Source organism: Anolis sagrei, chromosome 2 (assembly GCF_037176765.1).
Source record: "Anolis sagrei isolate rAnoSag1 chromosome 2, rAnoSag1.mat, whole genome shotgun sequence".
Classification (NCBI taxonomy): Eukaryota; Metazoa; Chordata; class Lepidosauria; order Squamata; family Dactyloidae; genus Anolis; species Anolis sagrei.
The window spans coordinates 184,700,540-184,723,618 of record NC_090022.1 but is presented as its reverse complement, the minus strand read 5'-3'; the positions used below and the strand labels follow the sequence as shown (position 1 = coordinate 184,723,618).

The 23,079-nt window shown below is 41.0% G+C and overlaps 1 protein-coding gene across 3 annotated transcripts in view; it reads right to left on the bottom strand.

Annotated features, from left to right (window-relative positions):
- Positions 1-312: 312 nt before the first annotated feature.
- Positions 313-23,079, bottom strand: part of LRP1 (LDL receptor related protein 1) — a 439,797-nt gene continuing 417,030 nt past the window's right edge. For all 3 annotated transcript variants that reach the window (XM_060763011.2, XM_060763013.2, XM_060763012.2), the window contains 14 exons: positions 21,759-22,027; positions 21,459-21,637; positions 21,249-21,355; positions 19,143-19,259; positions 18,510-18,686; positions 17,070-17,210; positions 16,716-16,889; positions 15,726-15,887; positions 13,525-13,699; positions 10,950-11,054; positions 9,997-10,061; positions 9,668-9,758; positions 8,593-8,740; positions 313-3,020 (listed from right to left, as the gene is read on the bottom strand). In XM_060763011.2, the coding sequence (XP_060618994.2) occupies positions 2,880-3,020; positions 8,593-8,740; positions 9,668-9,758; positions 9,997-10,061; positions 10,950-11,054; positions 13,525-13,699; positions 15,726-15,887; positions 16,716-16,889; positions 17,070-17,210; positions 18,510-18,686; positions 19,143-19,259; positions 21,249-21,355; positions 21,459-21,637; positions 21,759-22,027 (2,051 nt within the window). In that variant the 3' untranslated portion in view covers positions 313-2,879. The remainder of the gene's footprint in view (positions 3,021-8,592; positions 8,741-9,667; positions 9,759-9,996; positions 10,062-10,949; positions 11,055-13,524; positions 13,700-15,725; positions 15,888-16,715; positions 16,890-17,069; positions 17,211-18,509; positions 18,687-19,142; positions 19,260-21,248; positions 21,356-21,458; positions 21,638-21,758; positions 22,028-23,079) is intronic.

Genomic DNA, 23,079 nt, shown 5'->3' with positions numbered 1-23,079 from the left:
TTCATGTATACCTGGGACCTGATAAATGTTTACCTGTCTTTCCCCCACAATCTTGATGGGAAATTCGACTCAGTGGCAATCACGCAAAAAATAAACCACATAACCTATAAAAATAGGGTGTAAATTCATCAGTTGTGGAGAAGATAACTTCTTGTAATGAGTCCAGATGGTTTGGACGTTTCCATCTATGCTGAGCAGACGAGACACTGTGGTTTGCGTTGACTGCCACTGTATGGCTTGCTCGGTAATTCAAAGCTCCCCTCTGAACAAATGCTGCCCCAAATCAAAGCAGTAGAAATTGTAAAAAGCTGGTTAGTTTTTAAAAGTTTTATTTATAACAATATCTGTTTTTTTAACTTTTTTTCTTTTTTTAATGTTTTTAGTTGTAAAGTAATCCGGCAAAAATTATTAAAACATTTTGGCTCCCCCACTCCCAGAAAAAAAAGGCTGAGGAGACCTCCTTCCCTCCCCTCCCCCCACATGCGTGTAATTTCTACTATAAAAGCTAGTTCATCTTTATTCATTTATTTTTGATCTGGTTTTTTTTTTCATCTTTTAAAAAAGCATGTCGGAGAGAAACAAAAGTTGAAACAACATTGAACCTCTTTCCAGAAAAGGACGATGCAAACCGTAGCAATGGAGGGTGGAGGGTAGGTGGGTCCAAAGAAGGGGCAGAGGCGGGACAACCGTTGTAATTGACAACTTGTAAACTCTGTTTAATCTCAGATGCAGGTGCTAAAATAAAAGTGAGATACAGTCAAAGTAATATCACCCCCCCCTTCAAAGGATAAAGATGATTTCTGGAAATAAATGCTTTCAGGAATATGATTAGTGTGGAGGAGAGAGGGAATGTGGGGGGGGGGCAAAAAGGGGGTGCTTGACATGGCTGGTGCGGTAGAAGTAGGTTAGAGCATTGTCGGTGGGGGGAAATGGTTAAGGCGTTGCAAAGTGACAATGCAACTGGCTCGATGTAGTGAAATAAAAGGCTATCATTGGCAAGACGTGCTGAAGGTTGCTGGACGAAGGCGGTGTGCGCTTGAAAGGATGTGGGCAGGATAGTACACCAGTGATTCTTAAAATTTGGTTCACAAATGATGCAAGAATATGGAATTTTTTAAAAAAAACTTTCTGGGTGGGATTCTGAGCGTATTAGGGTATTTTATCTCTCTTTTTGGTTTATTTATTTTAAAAATCGATTTGTACGAAAATGTTTTTGTGTAAGAAAAGAAAAGAGGCTTTTCTTTGAGAACTTTGAATGTAGCAGGACAACAACGTTTTCTGTACCAAGCTACTTTCTAACTACTTCATCACACTAGAGAATGAATCCACTTTAAACCCGATTTCTGCCTCCTACAGAACTCTGGGATTTGTAGTTGAGTGAGGCTGTTAAAAGCTCTTCCCTAAACTACAACCCCCAGAATTCTGCAGGAGGCGGAAACCGGATTTTGGGTGGATTCGTTCTCTATTATGATGAGGTATGTATTAGTTTTTGCACAATATTTTCCAGGAAAGGCCCTGAAATGGAATAGAGCTAAACTGAGTTAAACTAAACTGCTGATGGTTGGCCACTATTTTTGATGTTTCAATGAGCCAAAGTGCTGTTTTCTTACTAACAATAAGGACATTGGAAACTATTCTTTGTGTCCCTACCATGCTGCATACTTTGAGATCTAACCATTTTTTTATTCCACAGTTAATAAAAAAAGAGCAGCCTTATTAGTTGTGATAAGCGACCGCTAGGTCTGCACATTATGCACCTCACTAGAAAGTTTGCCACTGAAGGCACTGCTAATTTAAGGCCTTTCTCATGGAGTTGGAAGGACATTGGAAGGAACGTTTGGAAGTTTCTTATGGGGAAAAAATTTCAAAAGTATTTTGGCAAAGTTAAGTGAGATATTCCACGTGGATTCCAGAAAGGACCAAAAGTAAGACTAAGTTGCTCCCAACCCAAATGGAAAATGAGAGAAGCGGAGGAATACTTTTATGGGCTAAATATTTGAGGAAGTACAAAAGAAGTCAGAAGCGTGTTAATAACAGTGGTTGCAGCCTTCGAAAAAAATCTCTCTCCTCAACCTCAGATGGATCAGAATACGTATGGAAAGAGTGAGGCTTTGATTCATGCCTTTTCAAGAAGCTATAATATATGAAAGTGTGGCGTTCTGGAAAGAACAAACCAAACTGCAAGTGCGGTTCCAATGTGTCAACATTTAAGAATAACTGGTGTACATTCCAGGGTGTCTTTGATTCAGCGAAGCTATATTAAGATACTGCCAGGCTGGCATTATATTGTGGTCCATATTCCATCAGACAAAAATTTTGTTCCTGCACCTGAGCGGGAAGAGACTCTTCCCTCTTTCCCTTCCACGATGTGACACCTCAGTTTTCCCTGACTTGCCAACAACTGACTTTGTCTCATGGTCCAAAGAGGGGGCGCCTGCCCCAAGCCCCTTCCTGTTGGGTTCATCAGTTGCACTCTGAGAAGGCCATGGAACTGATTCCAAGTGTTTAGGCAGGCTGGCAACCGACAGACGCCTGCACGGGAAGCAAAAGTGGGTTGATTTGTGCAGCAAGAAAAAGGACGCAGCCAGGTAGGACTGTGGAGCCCTTCGACCCAAACGAGGGTCTTCTTGGTTTCTCCCCCACCTCCCAATGTTGCCTTTAACTCCGTCCAGCCCAAAGTCCAGTGACAGAGATTCAGCGGCTGGTAGATGAAAGGGAATATACAGGTAATAATACTGCTCACATATAAAAGTAATAATCCTTCATTTGTACATTTATACAGTATCTCTTGCTCCCAAGCCCTCCCCTCTTGCCCTCCCCGACCCATCTTGTCTCTTTCCGCCTGGTCTCTGGACTGGTGGGGCCCGTTCCCCCGTTCCCTATGCCAGGGGGGTACCAAGGTCATCGTCGGCCCCTCTCGACAGCAGCTCCCGCTTTTCATCCGTGCTGGCTAGTGAGTTGCGGCTGTTGTGGGCACCCATGTAAAGTGTGGCATACACTGGGTTTGTGAAGTTCGTGGGCTGAAGGGTGAAGGAGAGAAAGAGAGATCAGCACACGAGGGAAGGATCTGGGGTGAGAGCAGAGCTGCTTTCTGTGAAGGTCCCCTCCGTCTTTTGGCCTATCCTTCCTGTTCTCTCTTCTCAGCCCCCAAACCAACTCCTCCTAGGCTCCCTTTTCACTATTTTCAATGACGGGACAACAAGAACATTTCATAAGCTACAGCCGGAAAGGTGGTGACTCACTCCTCCTTTCAGATGGAGACCTATCAACCTGCATAACCCTGAGGCCAGAGCAGTGCTGTGTACTCTGCGTGGGGCTGCTTTTGAATTTTAGAGTCAGCAGCTTTTGTGGCTTACAGGGACTGAATACTCCTTGGTTCCAGCATCTGCACAGAATCCCTAAAAATTCGTAACGTTAGATATATATACTTCTTGGTCCTGTTCTTTATAATCATTTAGTCATTAGTAAGAAGGACTGAACATATTTTCCATAAATTATCTTGGTTTTGGAGAGTAGTAATTTTGGCTACATCACCTTAGGCATACTATTATTGCTGCATATTCTGTGAAAAATTAATCTACATAAATAAAAATGTATTGTTTGTTTGTGGGATTAACAGAACTCAAAAACCAGTGGGCGAATTGACACCAAATTTGGACAGAATACACCTAACAACCCAATGTATGTCCTTCACTCATTTTTTTTATTTTGTCATTTGGGAGTTGTACTTCTTGAGACTAATAGTTCACCTACAATCAAAGAACATTCTGAACTCCACCAATGATGGAATTGAATCAAAGGTGACACACAGGACTCCCGTGACCAACAGAAAACACTAGATGGATTTGGTGGCCATTGACCTTTAATTTGGGAGCTGTAATACACCTACATCCAGAGAGCAGTGTGGACTCAAACAATGATGGATCTGGACCAAACTTGGCACAAATATTCCATATTTGTCCAACTAGGAACATAGATGGAGCTTGGGGGGAATAGACCTTGACATTTGGGAGTTGTAGTTACTGGGATTTATAGTTCACCTACAATCAAACAGCATTCTGAACGCCACAAACGATAGAATTGGGGCAAAATTCCCACACAGGACCCCTATGACCAACAGAAAATACTTAAGGCCATCCAGTCCAACTCCCTTCACTAGGGCAAGAAAACGTAATCAAATACTGTTTACCCACAAGCAGAAAGAAATTACATATATTGGAAACCAACACGTTCTCGTTACTTTATTTTCCAGATCACCAGACTGGGCCACAGCAACACGTGGCAGGGGACAGCTAGTTGCTAATAAGTTTTACAACTACAAACAAACACGATAGAGGTTGCTGTGAGTTTTCCGGGCTGTATGGCCATGCTCCAGGAGCATTTTCTCCTGATGTTTTGACCACATCTATGGCAGGCATCCTCAGAGGTTGAGGGGTCTGTTGGAAACTAGGCAAGTGAAGTTTATATATCTGTGGAATATCCAGGGTGAGAGAAAGAACTCTACTCTGTTGGGAACAAAGTCTGAATTCTGCAATTAATCACCTTTGATTAGCATTTAATGGCCTTGCAGCTTCAAGACTTGGCAGATTCCTCCCTGGGGGACTCCTTTGTTGGGAGGTGATAGCTGGCCCTGATTGTTTCCTGTCTGGAATTCCCCTGCTTTTAAGTATTCCTCTTTATTTACTGTCCTGATTATAAATTTTTTTAATACTAGTAACCAGATTTGGTTCATTTTCATTTTTTCCCTCTCTGTTGAAGTTGTCCACATGCTTGTGGATTTCAATGGCTTCTCTGTGTAGTCTGACGTGGTGGTTGTTAGAGTGGTCAAGCATTTTTGTGTTCTCAAATAATATGCTGTGTCCAGGTTGGTCTATCAGGTGCTCTGCTATGGCTGACTTCTCTGGTTGTCTCCCACCCTGGATCTTTCAAACAAACCTCACAACCTCTGAGAATGCCTGCCATAGATGTGGGTGAAACGTCAGGAGATAATGCTTCTGGAACATGGACATACAGCGTGGAAAACTCACAGCAACCCAGTGATTCCGGCCATGAATGCCTTCGACAACACATACACGATAGAGCTTTTTTTTACTGTTATATGACAGAACCTGTCATGTTACACTGTCTCTCTGCTCCGGAATGCTCTAGGAAAGAAGTATGAAAACATTTGGTTATGGAGGGGTTGTGTTCCATTGGGTATATTTATGATCATCTTGTTCAGTTCTCAGAAATTGTGTCCTGTGTTGAAGATAATTTCATTTATTCTATACCTTAACCTCTCATAGATGAAGGGAAGAATTGCCTTTCTAGGTCATTATCTATCCAACTTTGAGCCCTGCCTCCAGTAGTGACCAGAAGAGAGTCAGAAACAAAGCATGGAAATGACGGCCACTCCTTCCCTCCTTCTCTTTGTCCATGGAGTTTATCACAGAGATGTGCAACACTTCTGAATATAATGGTGGTTCCATTTTTTGGTTTCCATGGTGACATTCTCTAGGAATTAATTTTTCAAAGCCATCACAACGATGTATTACGGGTTGAGTCTCCCTTATCCGAAATGCTTACGACCAGAAGGTATTCAGACTTTGTAAATACCGGTGTTTGCATATACACAGTTGATGAGGCGTGAGGGAAAAGGAGTCAATCATGCATCCAGCATTCACTGAGGTTTAACTCAAAGACCTCGATGGTGGAAAGAACAGAGCGGGAAGTAAGGAAAGACTCTGTTTATACAAAGCTCCTGCAAAAAGCAGATGCTCCAGATACTTCCATAGCTGTCAACACATTTTGTAAGTAAAGCAAAGTAGCCAGGAAGGGAGATGAAAGCTCCACTATCCTAGGTAGTGAATATTTTTCATTCTCATTGGGCTCGATACAGGCAATGGCCAATGGAGTTGCTCTGTGTTTGCCCTCACAGCCTGTTTCCAGGGCACCCATTTTGCTAAGGTAAAGGTAAAGGTTCCCCTTTGACATTAAATCAAATCGAGTCCGACTCTGGGGGTGCTGCTCACTTCCATTCCTAAGCTGAAGAGCCAGCGTTGTCCATAGACACCTCCTAGGTTATGTTGCCAGCATGACTGCATGGAGCGCCATTATCTTCTCACCAAAGCGGTACTCATAGTTGCATGTTTTTGAACTCCTAGGTTGGCAGAAGCTGGGGCGAACAATGGGAACTCACCCCGTCCCACGGATTTGAACCACTGACCTTTCGGTCAGCAAGTTCTGCAGATTACTGTGTTTTAACCCGCTGCACCACTGCTGTGAGTTGCCACCATTGGTGGGCGCTGGAAGTGTGACCAGTGGAGATGGAAATGAATGGTAAGAAGTTACAGGCTTTGTATTGTCGAAGGCTTTCATGGCCAGAATCACTGGGTTGTTGTAGGTTTTTTCAGGCTATATAACCATGGTCTAGAGGCATTCTCTCCTGACGTTTGCCTGCATCTATGGCAAGCATCCTCAGAGGTAGTGAGGTCTGTTGGAACTAGGAAAATGGTTTATATATCTGTGGAATGACCAGGATGGGAGAAAGGACTCTTGTCTGCTGGAGCTAGGTGTGAATGGTTCACACATATAATGGCCTGACAGTGCCTGGAGCAAACCTTTGTTGAGAGGTGATTAGATGTCCTTGTTTGTTTCCTCTCTGTTGTTGTGCTGTTGTAATTTTAGAGTTTTTTTTAAAGTTACAGGCTTTGGATATTTTGGATTTCAGATTTCCAGATAAGTGGGGCGGGGCCGGGGGGCTCAAAATTTACTAATCTTAGCTTGGTGAACATGTAGCACAGCCAACCTCTTTGTTATGGTTCAATACCAGGAATGAAACACATACTTCTGTGTATAACCCTCACCTGCCATGGTTTAGGGCAGTGGTTCTCAACCTGTGAGTCCCCAGATGTTTTGGCCCTCAACTTTCAGATATCCTAACAGCTGGTAAACTGCCTGGGATTTCTGGGTGTTGTGGGCCAAAACACCTGGGAACCCACTGGTTGAGAACCACTGGTTTAGTATTATATCTGCAGCTGCACCACTGCTAATTAGAAGTCGAAAGTTAATTAAAATAAATGGTTTTAGAACCTGGTTTGATTAACATGGTTTATCACAGTGAGCATCAGTACACCTGTACCAGTGAGCCATGCTTTGTTAGAGCATGCAGAAAAAGGAAACATCCAGCCTCTAACCTGAGCACAATCTCTTTATCACAGTTAAGATGGCCATGTATGTGACTCGTAAAGCCCACTCAGAAGTGATAGAACCTCATCAAACTGCAAAGATCTTTCAAGACCAAAATAGGCAAAACCGATACTTCTACATGATTTAGAAACCATTGTGTTTTGCCCAAAGTGTTAGAATATAAGAAAACACACTCCTAAATGTTCCCTGGAGGTAAGAAGGGATGTGTGTGTGTGTGTGTGTGTGTGTGTGTGTGTGTGTATGTGTGTGGCCACGTGTTGCTGTGGCCAGTCTGGTGATCTGGAAAATAAAGTAATGAGAAAGTGTTGGCTTCTAATATATGTAATTTCTTTATTCTTGTGGGTAAACAGTATTTCTTGTTGTTTCTTTGTCAGTGTTGATGTGGAAATTATCTGGTTTGCCTACTCTGGAACATGCAACATATCCTTGTCCTTCTTTAGGGGTCCCTTTCAAATCTATGATACTGTATCTCTGTGTGTGAATCATATCTATCTATCTATATCTATATCTATGGCTGGATGGATCTTTGTCAGGAGGGCTTTGATTACATTTTCTTGCCCTGGTGAAGAGAGTTGGACTGGATGGCCTTGAGTATTTTCTGTTGGTCATGGGGGTTCTGTGTGGGAAGTTTGCCCCAATTCTGTCATTTGTGGGGTTCAGAATGCTCTTTGACTGTAGATGAACTATAAATCACAGTAACTACAACTCCCAAATGTCAAGGTCTATTTCCCCCAAGCTCCATCTGTGTTCCTAGTTGGACATATGGAATATTTGTGCCAAGTTTGGTCCAGATCCATCATTGTTTGAGTCCACACAGCTCTCTGGATGTAGGTGTACTACAACTCCCAAAGTAAAGGTCAATGGCCACCAAACCCATCTAGTGTTTTCTGTTGGTCATGGGAGTCCTGTATGCCACGTTTGGTTCAATTCCATCATTGCTGGAGTTCAAAATGCTCTTTGATTGTCGGTGAACTATAAATCCCAGCAACTACAACTCCCAAATGACAAAATAATTTTTTCTGAGTGATGGCCACTCCTTGGGTTAGTAGGTGTGTTGTGGCCAAATTTGGCAGCAATTCATCCAGTGGTTTTTGAGTTCTGTTAAACCCACAAACGAACATTGTATTTTTATTTATATAGATGAATGATTTCTGAGGATGCAAGGCTCAATTAACAATGCTTCATCTTCTAAACTACCACCCTTTCATTTTCACTTGGCCTTTTCTTGGGACTCTTTCTCCATATTCCGTCCTTTCCTCCATGCGTGTTATTTCCCTCGATTTATATAAAACCCCATGTTCCTCTGCACGTTCCTTTCCCTATCCCACTTCCTGAAACCCTTCTTCAAAACAACGACAGGCATCATTTGTATATTAGTTTGCCTCCCAATTCCCTCTTTCAAACCTTGTCAGGGTCAAGAGCAAAGTCGGCATCTAGCAGCTCCCCCACGTCATCAGCGTCGGGGTCCCCTTCATACATCTTGTAGGTGGGGTTGCCGATCTCAACATTCATGGCACCGTTGGTCATACGCTGGTGTTGGAAACCTTTGGCCCTGGATATGGCAAAGAATGGAGATGAACAATCACCGCTAGGTGGGTGTTGTGAATGCAGTGCCGTATAATTAAAGAAAGAGCTGAGAACTCCGAACTCCAAAGTGACACTCCAACTTTAATTTGGCAACTGCAAATAGATTGCAGGAGGGTGGTATGTTTACTCTTGTCTGCATCTGTTGATTCTCTTCTACAAATACCACTCAAAAATATCAGATGGGTGTGCATACTTTCAAAGGTGATCTGACTGCAGAAGAACCTTTCTTTGTAAAACTAATGTTATAATAGAAGCTTGGATGCTAAAAGTTTTCCATGGTAAATTGTAGTCCTGCCCTCAATCTGAAGGCTCATCACATCACTTATTATTACTTGTATATGTGGGACTCAGTGGATGGAAGCTACAGCTGATGTAACAGGAACAGATGTTTGCCACATGAGCAGACAATGTATGGTAATTTGCATTGGCAACTGAGCTGCACTTGATTTAACATGCATCTCACTAGCAGAGTCTGCATTGAAAACATGAGATGATGTGTCATTACATTTCCTATGAATGTCCATCTTGAATAGTATTATATTCATTTGTGAAATTTACTCATCTCTCACTCTAACAACCTATGAATTAGAAGTCGGGAAAATTATGTTTTTGGACTACGACTTCCAGAATCCCACATCCATTAGCCCCTACTAGTTGGGAGACCAAAGAATAACCTTTCCAAACCCTGTTCTTAATATTTCATACTATGATCCTATTAAACTGTAGCAAATGAGCTACATAATTTGGTGCCAATCTGCTTTATCTCTTTTGGGCTACAGTTCTGACTGCTGTTGGACCCATGACATGAAGCCACACCCCTTGCTTCTACTTTACTAGATATCCACCCCCTCCTGAACTTCTCCTGGTCTCAATTTCTCATTCTCTTGCTTACCCTTTAATTCGTTTTTTGTACCAAACCACAGCACCTGCCACCAATATCACAAGCAGTAGTAGGAGAATTGGAATGACGATGGATACTGTTCCTACAAGAGAGGACAGAAATACTGGTCAACAATGGCATTTGCAGTCTGGAGGGCTACATATTTTCCACAACTGTTTGAAATTTCCTCTTCAGGCCCTGAATTCCCTAAGTTATGTTTCTTTTTTTCACGTAGATACAGAGGAATGTAACTCTATACACTCATCCAAAGAGGTATCCTCTGATTTCTACAGCTTCCTCCCAACCTCCCTCACCTGCAACCATCTCAACAATTTACGTACGGTTGTTCTGTTGCTCACTCTCCACTGACTTCTCACACTGCTCCCCTGTCATCTCCAATGTGCACCTGGAGAGTGAGAAGCAAAGAAGTAAGCCTCATGTCTACAACCAGGACACTGTGAATGTGGGGTAGATTTTGGGCACAGGACATATTGATTAGGGGGCTACATATTTAGAGCACAGGACATATTGGTTAGGGACTACGAAGGCTAGGAGAAAGATACTGGCAAACAGAATCCAACACCAGATGGGAAAAATTCTGGGAAGCTGACACTTGACACCAAGAAAGTTTGTACAGATAGAGTTATAGGATTCTGCCATCTGCTGAAGCACCTCATGAAAGTCCCTATGGGAAAGACAAATGATACCAGGCTTGCAATAGTTATACAAGACAGTATAATGGGATGTACTGTATTTCATCACATAATAGTCACACTCCTCCCTCCCAATTTTTCTGTCAATAAAATTATGTGATAGCGACTATCACATGGTTAAACGGTTAAACGGATTACCCTTGAGCAGCTTTTTTCACTGATTAATAGTCCCTTTAAGGGCACAGATGTGGAGGGCAAAGGGAGGGAGGCAAGTGAACTAAGGGTGCGACAATTATGTGGGGAATAGCAAAAGTGCTATTTTGACAGAAAATGGGGGGAATGCGACTATGTGATGGCAACTATTATTCAATGAAAGATGGTGTATCACGTGTGCAAAAGGGAAAATAATGTAATCAAAGGAACAAGTCCGTAAATATCCTAGAATGAGGATGATAATGAATTAGGATGTGCCAAGATAAATCAGTTTATACTCTTGAAAAATTATTGAACTCCAAATTCCCATAGAGTCTAATGACCCTGCCTAAAAGTGAAACACAATGGAAATAGTAGCTCATAAACAGTAAGAAGGTCAAAGGTTCTACACCCCCCGGATTAGGGAATATATGAATCAAGTGACTCACTGGCACTCTGGCATCAAAGTTTCAGTATTCATCGTACATGTGCCCCCGTTCAAGCAGTAGTCATTGCAAGTCAAGCAGCTGGGGGCTGTCCTACCATCAGGACATCTGCAAGAGTAGAAGGAAGGCATGGTCAGTGCAACATAGGGTCTTTCTCCTTCTCCCCTCATTCCTGCCCTACAAGCAAATCGCATTTTCATGAGTCTACCTGTTTCTGGCTCGAAGGGCCTCTGCCCGAGACAATCATCTATTTCAGTACTGCTCATCCAGCCTCTTCTCCAGCACATATGCTTTCCCTCACAGAATTGGAAACTTTAATTATATTATTATTATTATTAGTAGTAGTAGTAGTAGTAGTAGTAATACATTATAATTATAATAATACAATATTACAATTATAATAATGCAATATTGCGTTTTTTGACTAGTGTCCAGAAACGTTTGAGCTATCATCCTATCTCTCTGTGGTGGCAAGGAGTAAGTAATACCTCCAAGTTTTCTTTCTTCAGCACCCTTTGCCTTTTAAAAATCTGTTTTTGAGAGCCAGCACAAATCCTAAGGCAACAGAAATTGATCTGCAACATCTCTTACCCTCCAACCTAACAGTTCCCGATGCTTCAGACAGACAGAACAAAGCTTCCCTCAGTTGTATGTGTGTATATGTATGTGTATTTTAATAGGGTATACTCCCAAGGGGTATACAGACATGAACCTAGTTTTATATGGCTGAAACTGGACATCTGAGACATTGGGAGTCTTATATAGGGACACAATTTATCACTAATTTTCTTCTCAAAGGAAGCAACAAGTAATTTTTTAGCAATTTTCTTCCCCTGAGAGAAAGACTCAGAAAACCTCACAATGTTAAAAGGCTATCCAAAATTAGCACATGGTTGTTTTACACACAAAAACATTTTATGTGCAGAAAATTGTCTTTCCAGAAAGAAATGTTTAGAAAATGCTGTATTCAGTACAAAACAACAATGTGAAATCTTGTGCAGAATAAGTCCCAACCTAAAAACAGATTCTGGTCAGTCAAATATTCTTAATAGAATTTGATACTTGATATATGCTTTTTGTTTTTTGATCATTTAAGGTATTTTATTCCTCTCCAGAAAAACTGTGCAGAAAATGTTGTTTTCTGTACAAAACAACAATGTGAAATTTTGTGCAGAATAAGTCCCAAACAAACAAATAGATTCTGGTCAGTCCTAGATTCTTGAAAGGGTTTCTTGATACTTGATGTATGCTTTTTGTTTTTGATTATTTTAGGTATTTTTCTCCTCCTCTATACCTCATTCTTCAGGCTTGCCATCCCACAACAGAGCCTCCTTAGCCATTATTCATATTTAAAGAACTGTTAACACTTGACAGTCTATAGTGTGCTTTATACTCGTTATTGATTTCAGCCCAAATAACAGCTGTATAAATTAGGTAGTATTATATATAAATTGATCCAGTCTCTTTTAGGTACAACTAGAGAGTTCTAAAGTAAGAGGTATTAGAAAGTCTCTTACAGCTTTCTTTACATACCTAACTCCAGAAAAGTAACCAACCTGTAGTTACATGGTTGTGCACCCTGGAAATGTTCAAAGGCTTTCTTTGTTTAGTTCTTCACATGTTCTAAGCCTGAGATCAAGTGTTCAGACTAGATAAAGGCATAGGGCAATCTTCTCCAGCTTGATGCTCTCAACATGATGTTGTTCACAAGCTCCAGAATCCCACAATCATCTGGAAGAACTGAAGTCCTTCCCATCTGGAGATCACCAAGGAGGTGAAGGCTGGTGCAGTTGCTTAAGTATTAAATAATGCCAAGGAAAACTAATGGCTGAATCCCCATTCACGGGTAATGCTGGTCAAGGCTCATTTAAATACATAAATACATATCTTGTTAGTGCTCTGGCTGAGATTGTCCTCTGTGTTTTCTGAAGCTGCTCACCTGCACCTTATCCTCTCATCCCCTGGCATTAGTCTTTGTCTTTCAAACTGCTTCTTCCTATAAACGCAAGCCACATCTCTATTTTGCAAGTAAAAGCCTTTCCTCTTACTGCCCTAAGCAACCAACTAGCCAAAAAACCTTGAAGAGTAATTAAAATATAATGGGATTGCAAAGGCTGTATTTTTTGTTGCTTGCTAACTAGTGGGTACATACAGAGTTTAGAACTTTGTTTTTAAAGGCTAAAGCATTGCCTTGAAACCCCTAATTAATTCCCAAGTAAAATGTTGCAAATTTGTCACTTGAAAATATCAAGCAAGCTAAATAAATGAGAGAATACCACCTTTGTACTATTTAGCAATAGCAAACAAACATTATTCATTATACCCAACCAATAATTCAGTTATTATGTTGTTTTTGCAACACTCTCCAAGTTATCCCATCTTCCTTTTCCCTTTTAAGCACTGACTTAGTGTCCATTAACTTCTCTCCTCTGAAGGCAATCTAATCTTCACTGCTAACTGTGTTGTAGTCTCCTTCCAGTGTCTTCTATATGCAGGAGACTCAAAGTGCCCTTGATTGTCATTGCTCAGCACCAAGCCAGACCCCTCCCTCCCTGCTCAAAATATTTTGGGCACCTACATGCAGGTGACGTTGCCAGTCTGTTTGTCAACAGAACAGTTGCCCTTGAGACAGCGATCACACTTGTTATGCTGGCAGTGGTCACCATAGTAATTTGGTGGGCAGCGGCACTGGCGAACTCCTGAAGCCGACAGGTGGCACACACCTCCATTCTCACAGTAGCCAGGGCACAGGCCTAAAAGACACAGGAAAAATCTGAAACATGGCTTGAAGGATTAATTCATAATAGCAGGTCATGAAGCCAACGTTCAGTTTTCTACAGGCAGGTGTAAACACCTCTTGGACGGCACACCAAACATTCCTTCCATCTCTTCAAGGCTGTCTACATACTTGTTTTTATTTTGTTATATTGCTTTTTGTTATTATTTTGTTGATATACATTTTGATGTGTTATGTTTTAACTGTTCTGTTGGGTCTGACCTGAGTCCCTTCGGGGAGATGGAGGTGGGGTATAAATATAAAGTGTGTGGTGGTCATTCCACAGATATATAAACCCAATTTTCCTAGTTCCAACACACCTCACTACCTCTGAGGATGCTTGCCATAGATGCAGGCGAAACGTCAGGAGAGAATGCCTCTAGAACATAGCCATATAGCCCGAAAAAACCCTACAATAATCCAATGATTCCTACCATGAAAGCCTTTGACAATACATATAAAGTTATTTTATAATATTATTATTTTTATGAGGAAAAAATAATTGAGCATCCTTAATCTTGAAATCCAAAGTGCTCTAAAATCTGAAACTTTTTGCTGCTAGCCTCCTGCTTTTGCCTTTGAGGTGGTGACTGTAACACTCCTGTTTATTCGTTTGCAAAGCAGAAACAGGTGTTTGGCACGCTCGCTGGGATCTCCAGTACATACTTTACTGTATTTCCCCCTCAAATACATCTATCAGAGGTCCCTTATATCCTCAGTCTCCCTCAAGCCTTGCACCTCATACACAAGTAACAAAACAACGAAACTCGAAGCTGGAGAGAGATGCAAGGATTTATGAAATCGTGGGAGGTATGGATTCACACTGAGCACTGTGCTTGGAATCGAGCTGTATCATTCTTTAGGAAAGAACCAAGTACTAAAGTATTTAATAGATACAGACCCAGTAAGTCAGTCTGAGTACTGTATGGATGGGTGTCTCTCTCAGAAATATTAAACATTAACTAGGTATTCTCAATTACAAAAATGTGAGTCAAGCAATAAAAGGGTTAAATGGATGCAATCCCTCAGCAAAAGCTGCAGTTCAACATAAGCAGGTGTGCCTGTAGCTTAGTGGCCCTCAGTCTGTGAGAAATCTCTGTGGGAGAAAAGCCTCAGTGTGAGGTAGGCCTCAGTGTTAGTAGGCCTCAGTTTGAGAAGGCCGGGTGTGAGAAGCTTTGGTGACGGGAAGCCACAGGTTGAAGGCCTCATGTGTAAAGCTACTGTGTGAAGCTCCAGTGTGAAAGCTGTTGTGTGTAAAGGTACTGTGTGAAGCTCCTGTGTAACTTCGGTGTGAGAGAAAGCTCTGTGAGAACGAATCTGTTTATTTGCATGAGAAAGAAGCCCAATATGGAAGCAAAGAAGGAAGTATAAAAAAACTTTATTTGTGTTACGGAAAACTGGTTACTGTAAACCTCCCTCGATGGACTGTCACCTTGTCATGGTGAGGGGTAAATAGTGCAACCATATTATTTTTACTACAAATAAAAGCCTCCTATGGAAGAGATAACATTGGTCTGTGTGTTTTTGTTCTTTTTATCACTTTTGGCCACTGATGCTGAGTTGCGCTGCTGCTAATAAGTTACTCTGCTGTACATTTATGAGGAGGGTCTTTTGTTAATAAGCCCACTTGCTCAACAGTCTTATTGTCTCTGAGAGAGGGGTGACTATATGCTTCACAATTACAGGATGAAACATTCCCTTTTCTCAGAGCACAGACTACCAATCCCTTTGTTCTCATATCCTACCCTACATGCGCTGCAAAAACTGGCTCCTGCTGAGAACAGTCAAGGTGAATTTGAAGCTAGGCAAGGCCAAGGAAACACCAGGAGATGTGCAGCTAGCAGTAGGAGTCCTTCTGCTGCTCTAGAACTCCTCAAGAGTCTAAAATGAAGACTAGAGATATACATAATATCCCACCCTAGAAGCAGACACACTCTCACCCACCCTGTATTGTCTCTAGTCCAGCATTTGCTGAGAGTTCAAGAAAAATGAGAGGCACTTACGGTATTGGCACCTGTCACCCATGAATTCTGGTGGGCAGCGGCAGTTGGGTTGGTTGCCCCGGTTGACAGTGCAACTGCCATTATTGAAGCAGTAGTCTGCACACGACTGCTTGTTGCACTGAGGGCCAGTGAAGCCATTAGGGCAGCGGCAAGTTGGGACCCCTGAATTTGGTGGGAGAAAGCAGAAAGGTTATGATCAGACTGGGACCATACAACCTGTTGTACAGAACTTGTGTTGTTCAATCGGAAGAACTGCAAAACATTACAATAAAATCTTGGACAAAACTTAAGGCAAGCTGAATGTATACTGCTCCCCCCTTGGAACAGTTGTCCAATTACTTCCTGATCAGAGCTTCACTAGTTTTAGAAGGAAGTGGTCAAAGAGATAAAGATATTACTGCAAGCCATGATTCTTTTTTTTAATCTGATATCTATCTTTTCTTTCCTGGTGGAAAGAAAACCACTGAGCTGCTGAACTTGCTGACCAAAAGGTTGGTGGTTCAAATCCAGGGAGCGGGGTGAGCTCCTGCTGTTAGGCCCAGCTTCTGCCAACCTAGCAGTTCGAAAACATGCAAATGTGAGTAGATCAATAGGTACTGTTTCTACGGGAAGGTAATGGTGCCCCTTGCAGTAATGCTGACCACATGAGATGGTCTATGGACAACGGCGGCTCTTCAACTTAGAAATGAAGATGAGCAACACCTCCCGAGTCAGACATGACTAGACATGACTATCTTTTCTTAGTACTCAATCAATGGCCATTCAAAAATACCTTCATGCCTTGGGATAAAAATATTTGATGGGTTTTTTTCCAGTTGAGGCAACAACACGTTACCTTGAGCTTGTAGAAGTTCATTCTTAGGGATTGAAACTAAACAATTAGCTCCATTTTCAGACACAATTATTCTGTACCCTCCCAGTCACCCATTTGAGTTCTATCTCCAAATCATCCAACTTTCTCCCTCCCCATGTCAACGGAACCCCCCTCACCTGAGAATGAAGCAGAACAGGTGCCCCCATTTTGGCAGTAGTCCGAGCACAGGTTGTTCTGGCACTTGTCCCCACTGTAGCGTGGTTGGCATCGGCATTTGGGCTGCTTGCGGGCATTCAGGAAGCAGCTGCCACCATTGAGGCAAACCAGATCACAGGTGTCAGTCTCTGGAACTAAAAAAAAGAAGCAGCTGAGATGGCTGGCCAGAGGATTATGGGATTCCTCAAGCTTTCCCAAGCTCTGGAAAATACTTATAAAGACGACAAAAAATGCCTGAGTCAGTGGTTTGTTGTTTGTTTGTTTTTTTGAATGGTGTGTGTGTGAGAGTGAAAGAGAAAAAGAAATACACTTACCAACAGGTGAGACACTTGGTGTGGGGATGAGTACACAGGTGCCATTGTCCAGTCTTCTGCCATTGGGGCAAGTGCATACAGGGCCACTGGGGCTCAGGAGACAGAGCCATTCACATTTCTTTCTGTCACATGGGTTGGCCACTGAAGAGGAAAGACACAAAGAAAGGAGAGCTCAATGGATCCTCTGAGGAAAATCTGTCCCTCTTGTTTGGTAGACCCTCAGGCCTCTAGAGAGAGAAACTGATGGAGAACTGACAGGTAAGTCTTTCATTCAGAAATCCAACTCTAGCATTGCTTCCTTGTCTTATCTTTTCAGCCGGTTTAAATATTTCAAAACTGTCTGTATCTCAAGCAGGCACCCATCCAAACTATGGTAAATATTACCCATAAATTACTGTATATACCTGAGAATAAGCTGAGTTTTTCAGGCCCATTTTCAGGCTGAAAAAGCCCCCCCCCCCCCCCCGGCTTATACTTGAGTCATTTATTATTTTTCTCTGTTTTTAATATTTTAATTAAGTTTATTATTCTACTCTATTATTATTATTACATTATTAACATTATTTTAATTGATTATTCTTTTATTACATTTATTATTTTACTCTATTTGTTATTATTACTTTTATCATTTTACTCTATGTATTATTGTTATTACATTTATTATTTTACTCTATTTTTATTATTACATTATTTTACTCTATTACTGTTATTAGTACATTTATATTATTTTACTTTATTATTATTATTATTACATTTATAATTTTACTCTATTTATTATTATTATACTTTATTATTATTACATTTATTATTTTATTCTATTATTATTGGAAGGATACATAACTACATTTACATTAAAGAAGGTTAGAATAATGGTTTAATCAGAGTTGGACAGTCTTATCTTAAAGTACAGTTTACTGTAAATATTCAAAAACATTTAACCTACTGATCCCTCAATTAATGCAATTTTATTGATATCTATTTTCATTTTGAAATTTATCAGTAGCGGCTGCATTTCCAACTCTCAGCTTATAATTGAGTCAATACGTTTTCCCAGTTTTTTGTGGTAAAATTAGGTGCCTCAGCTTATATTCGGGCTGGCTTATACTCGAGTATATACGGTAGATTCCAAACCTCCAAATGTTGTAAGGCACAGCATCATCTTATTTTCCAACCCTTTTGTTTTTATTATGCAACTGCCTCCAGAGATAGAGATATTACTTGTTTCATACCTGCTAAACTATTATAAATCATAATTTGTTAAGTTAGGTATCATGACAAAACATGCCCAACTTTTCTGAACTATAATTGACATTCTATCCTGTTTGATTCCTCTTATCTTATCTCCATAAAATTATTCTACTTCAAATGTACCACAAGTTGTTGTTATCATGAAATCAACATGGCAGCCAAGACTTGTTATTCCAAATAGGCAGTACCAACCATCTGGCTGTTTGTATTGGTGGTAGAGTACCACATCAGTGGCATGGTTCAGTCCAGCTGTAAGATTGGTGACAGTGCCATGACCAAATTTGTGGATCTTGAAGATGCGGTTGTTGATATAGGTGACACCGTAGATGTAGTCCTCAAAAATGTCAATGCTGAAGGGGTGAGTAAGTCCTATGGTGAGAAAAAGGTGAAATAAGAGTTACAAGCAAGCTGGGCCCAACGGACACATTGTCTGGGATAGAAGCTAGAACACAGTTCAACTAAATGTGTTGTGTATCGGGGTTATTTTTGTTTTTTTGCGGGGAGAGCTGGACACTAAATAAGAACAAGCCTACTTTCTGATCTGTAGAGAAGGTGCTGTGGACATAAATATTACATGTTCTCCGACAGAAGAGGCAATTCAATGGGTGTCATATTCTTAGACTTTGTCCACACAGAGCACTAGATTTGAGAGCATCAATATTTTTTTGGGGGGGGGGGGCTCCTTTAAAGTCCAGAGCAATGTCATTGAAGACCCCAGTTCCCACTGAGTAACAATGACTGTGATGCATATCTCCTTTGCTAATACCAAAGAGCCTGGAGGCCCCAAGGAATGCACACACATCCTCAAATTTAATTTATTCTTACCTTTTTTGCTGTCAATGGCCACCACGGGATCAGTGCCATTGAGTCTAATGCTGCCAATAACAGAAAGTTTGGCATCAGCCCAGTACAGACGCTCATTATGGTAATCAACAGCCAGTCCTGCAGATAATCAATATGCATAGGTATCAACATCTAAATGTGTAAAAACACCAAATATCATGCACATCCCAATCTCTAAGGAAAAGTCTTGACTCCCAGAGCATGTATATGCCATATGTGTCAAAATTTGAACTGCCAGATGAGATAGAAATATTAACTGTCTCTTATGCAGAATTCTCACCAGATCCCTTTTCTGTGTCAATGCCTTGACCAGGTTAAGAAAAAGTAGAGCACTGACTTCCTAGCCCTCCTTGTCTCTTTGATGTTGGTCAGACATATATAACACAATTTCTTTATATGACTATCATTCAGTAGGAGAACTTCCCAGGTTCAGTGGTTGGGAGCCTAATCAAGGTGGATGACACACTTAGAAAGGCCCTCTCCTGGGTCTCAGGCCCTGGAGAATTATTGCCAGTCACAGCAGCCCAGCCTTCCCTAATCTGAAGCCTTTCAACTGTCCTAGACTTCAGTTCCCATGATCCCGTGTCATATCAGTTGGGTCCAATGGGAGATATGGTCCAAAACGTCTGAAGAGAATTAGATCGGGGAAGTTTGGAAACGACAATTTGTACCATTCATTCTGATCACAGCATTTGTGTATCATTGATACAGAGAAAGTACAGCCATGGCCCATAGTTGTATTTGCCTCGAATGCCACATGATCATCTAGAACAGTGTTCCTCAACCTGGGGGTTGTGACCCCTGGAGGGAGTCATGAGCGAGTGTCAGAGAAGTCGCCAAAGACCATCAGAAAACACAGTATTTTCTGTTGGCCATGGGGGTTCTGTGAGGGAAGTTTGGCCCAATGGTAATTGGTGGGGTTCAGAATGCTCTTTGATTGTAGGTGAACTACAAATCTCAGTAAATACAACTCCCAAATGTCAAGGTCTATTTTCCCTCAAACTCCACCAGTGTTCACATTTGGGAATATTGAGTATTCATGCCAAATTTGGTCTGGATCGATCATTGTTTGAGTCCACAGTGCTTTCTGGATGTAGGTGAATGATAATTCCAAAACTCAAGGTCAATACCCACCAAACCTTTCCAGTATTTTCTGTTGGTCATGGGAATTCTGTGCGCCAAGGTTGGTTCAATTTGATCATTGGTGAAGTTCAGAATTATCTTTGATTGTAGGTGAATTATAAATCTCAGCAACGACAACTCCCAAATGACAAAAATCAATCCCTCCCAATCCTACCAGTATTCAGATTTGGGCGTATTGGGTATCTGCGCCAAATTTGGTCCAGTGAATGAAAATACATCCTGCATATCAGATATTTACATTACAATTCATAACAGTAGCAAAATTACAGTTATGAAGTAGCAATGAAAATAATTTTATGGTTGGGGGTCACCACAACCTGAAGAACTGTATTAAGGGGTCGCAGCATTAGGAAGGTTGAGAATTACTGATGTAGAAAGAAAATTGGGGAGAATGCTACAATATATGACAACTGTTGCAAGAATTGTGTATTCCAGAAAAAGGAAGGAGGCAGTTATCTCAATGCAAGGAGATGAAGGCTGACGAAAGTCTCTGAATTAGCTGAGATGGAAACATTGATTATGGAGAAACCTTTGATCTGTTTTAAGAAAGACTGGGACCTGTTCATGACTTTTTTTACAGAAATGGTAGGGACAGTTTTCAACTGTGGGATCAATGAATTTACACAGTGATGTGCAAGGTAGAAGTGTGACTGCAATATTGTTTAAAGGGAGTAAACTAATAAGAGTTAATAATTATCAGATAGAGAGTGAGAAGTTCATAGTTTTGTATATTTTTATAGTTGTTTAGTTGTAGTGCACTAATAGCTTCTAGTATGTAGTTGTGTAGATTTGATATTTTTATATACTTAAAATGATTGTATTATTTGATATTTTCCTGAATAAAAACATTAAAAAAGAAAACATGTAGTTTTGTAAGTGGCTTAATGTTTTATTAATACCTAGCAAAGAAATGTGAAAGCTAAAATCCACCCAGTCTGAGCTCACCTGTGGGCCATTGGATATTGTCTTGTACAAGGGTCTCCCTCAGAGTCCCATCCATAGCAGCTGTCTCAATCTTAGGGTGATTCCCCCAGTCAGACCAGTACATGGTACTATAAAGAAAGAGAGATTCCTTCAGGTTACTCTGGAGTGGTGAGAGGAAGAAGTAGTTAGCAAAAAAACCAAGCCATAAAACTGTAGAGTGGCACATCTTACCCTCGTAGTGGATCCACTACAATAGCGTGCGGCTCATCAATCATGCCAGAGATCAGTGTCTTACGGTTCTCGCCTTTCATCTGTGCCACTTCAATGACATCACGTCCTGAATCTGTCCAGTAAATGTTCCCAGCAACCCAGTCTATGGCAATTCCCCTTGGCATCTTCAGCCCTGATATCTGTAAAAGTCAGGGACATGAAAAAGTGAACCATAGGATCTTTCTAACTACACTTCTGGGTTCCTATTTTTTTTCAATTTGGCACCTCCTTGTATTTTCTTACAAAAGCTCTGTTACATACATTTAGGTGGGTGACCGCACCATCACTCTGCCTCCGATTACGATTGGAAGCACTAGAGCCAGCTGTGGATGGCAGCTCTCGGCAAGAGATGTGTCCCGTATGCCAGTTGGTCCAGTAGATCTTGTTGCCCTTGACATATACATCCATGGCAGCAATGCGGACACTCTCATCCCCTTGGAAGGCAGGTTCATAGGCCGAATTGGGGTTAAAGTGGTACATGCTGCGGATCTTGTTGTCATCAGCAATGTAAAGTACCTGATATTCAGATCCTGGAAAGGAAGAGAGGCCCAAGAAACCCTTGAATAATCATTATAGGGCACTTAATCAAATATTACACATATGGAGAAGAGGATGGATCATTTAATATGATTTTTTTCTTTTTCTTTTAATGCCATTTTGATAATGTTGTTGTTTGCTGTATATGTTTTGATTTTATTGCTGTATTATGTTGTCCAGGCTTGGCCCCACGTAAACCGCTCCGAGTCCCCATCGGGGAGATGGTGGCGGGGTAGAAATAAAGTTTATTATTATTATTAATAAAGCACACTATGTTGTGGCACTAATGGCTTTATTTCACTTTTGGAAATGCTAGAATTTCATTTGATTGAGATCCAAGTAGATTTCCAATGGGATGCAAATACTAGGGCTCTTATAGAGCAGTGGTTCCCAACCTGTGCTCTGTGGACCACTAGTGCTCTACAAGAACTAAAATATGGTCCGCAGCCTCACCATTACTTCACTGTTGCAACGAGAGTGATTTGGCTAAAAAAAAAACAAAAACAAAAACAAAAAACCCCTCATAGTGCTGAGGCTTATTAAATATGGTTTTCTGTGGATGAGCAGATGGTGACCACTGGATGGTATATGTTCCATATCAAAAACTAGAGCTGATGTGGTCTATCCAATGCAATTTTCTGAATCAGCACCCCAAATAACCAAATCGAATCTAAAGTTGACCAAACATTTGTCACCCTTCTGGTACTAATCTTGGAGAATGGTCCCTGGTCAAGTGGTCCCTGGTCAGAAAAAAGGTTGGGAATCATTGTTATAGAGGCACAAACCCCACATCTTAGATGGAAATGGAGGGCACAACAATATATTTATATTACATGTAATATTACTAATAATATTACAGTATAATTGATATAGTACAATACAGCAATATTTAAAACTGATATTGTACTATGCTAATATATTGTATGTATATATATAGTGTAAGCCACTCTGAGTCCTTTTCGGGGTGAGAAGGGCGGCATATAAATGTCGTAAATAAATAAATAAACAAGTCTATCTAAATGTGCATGTAATAATCCTAACCAGT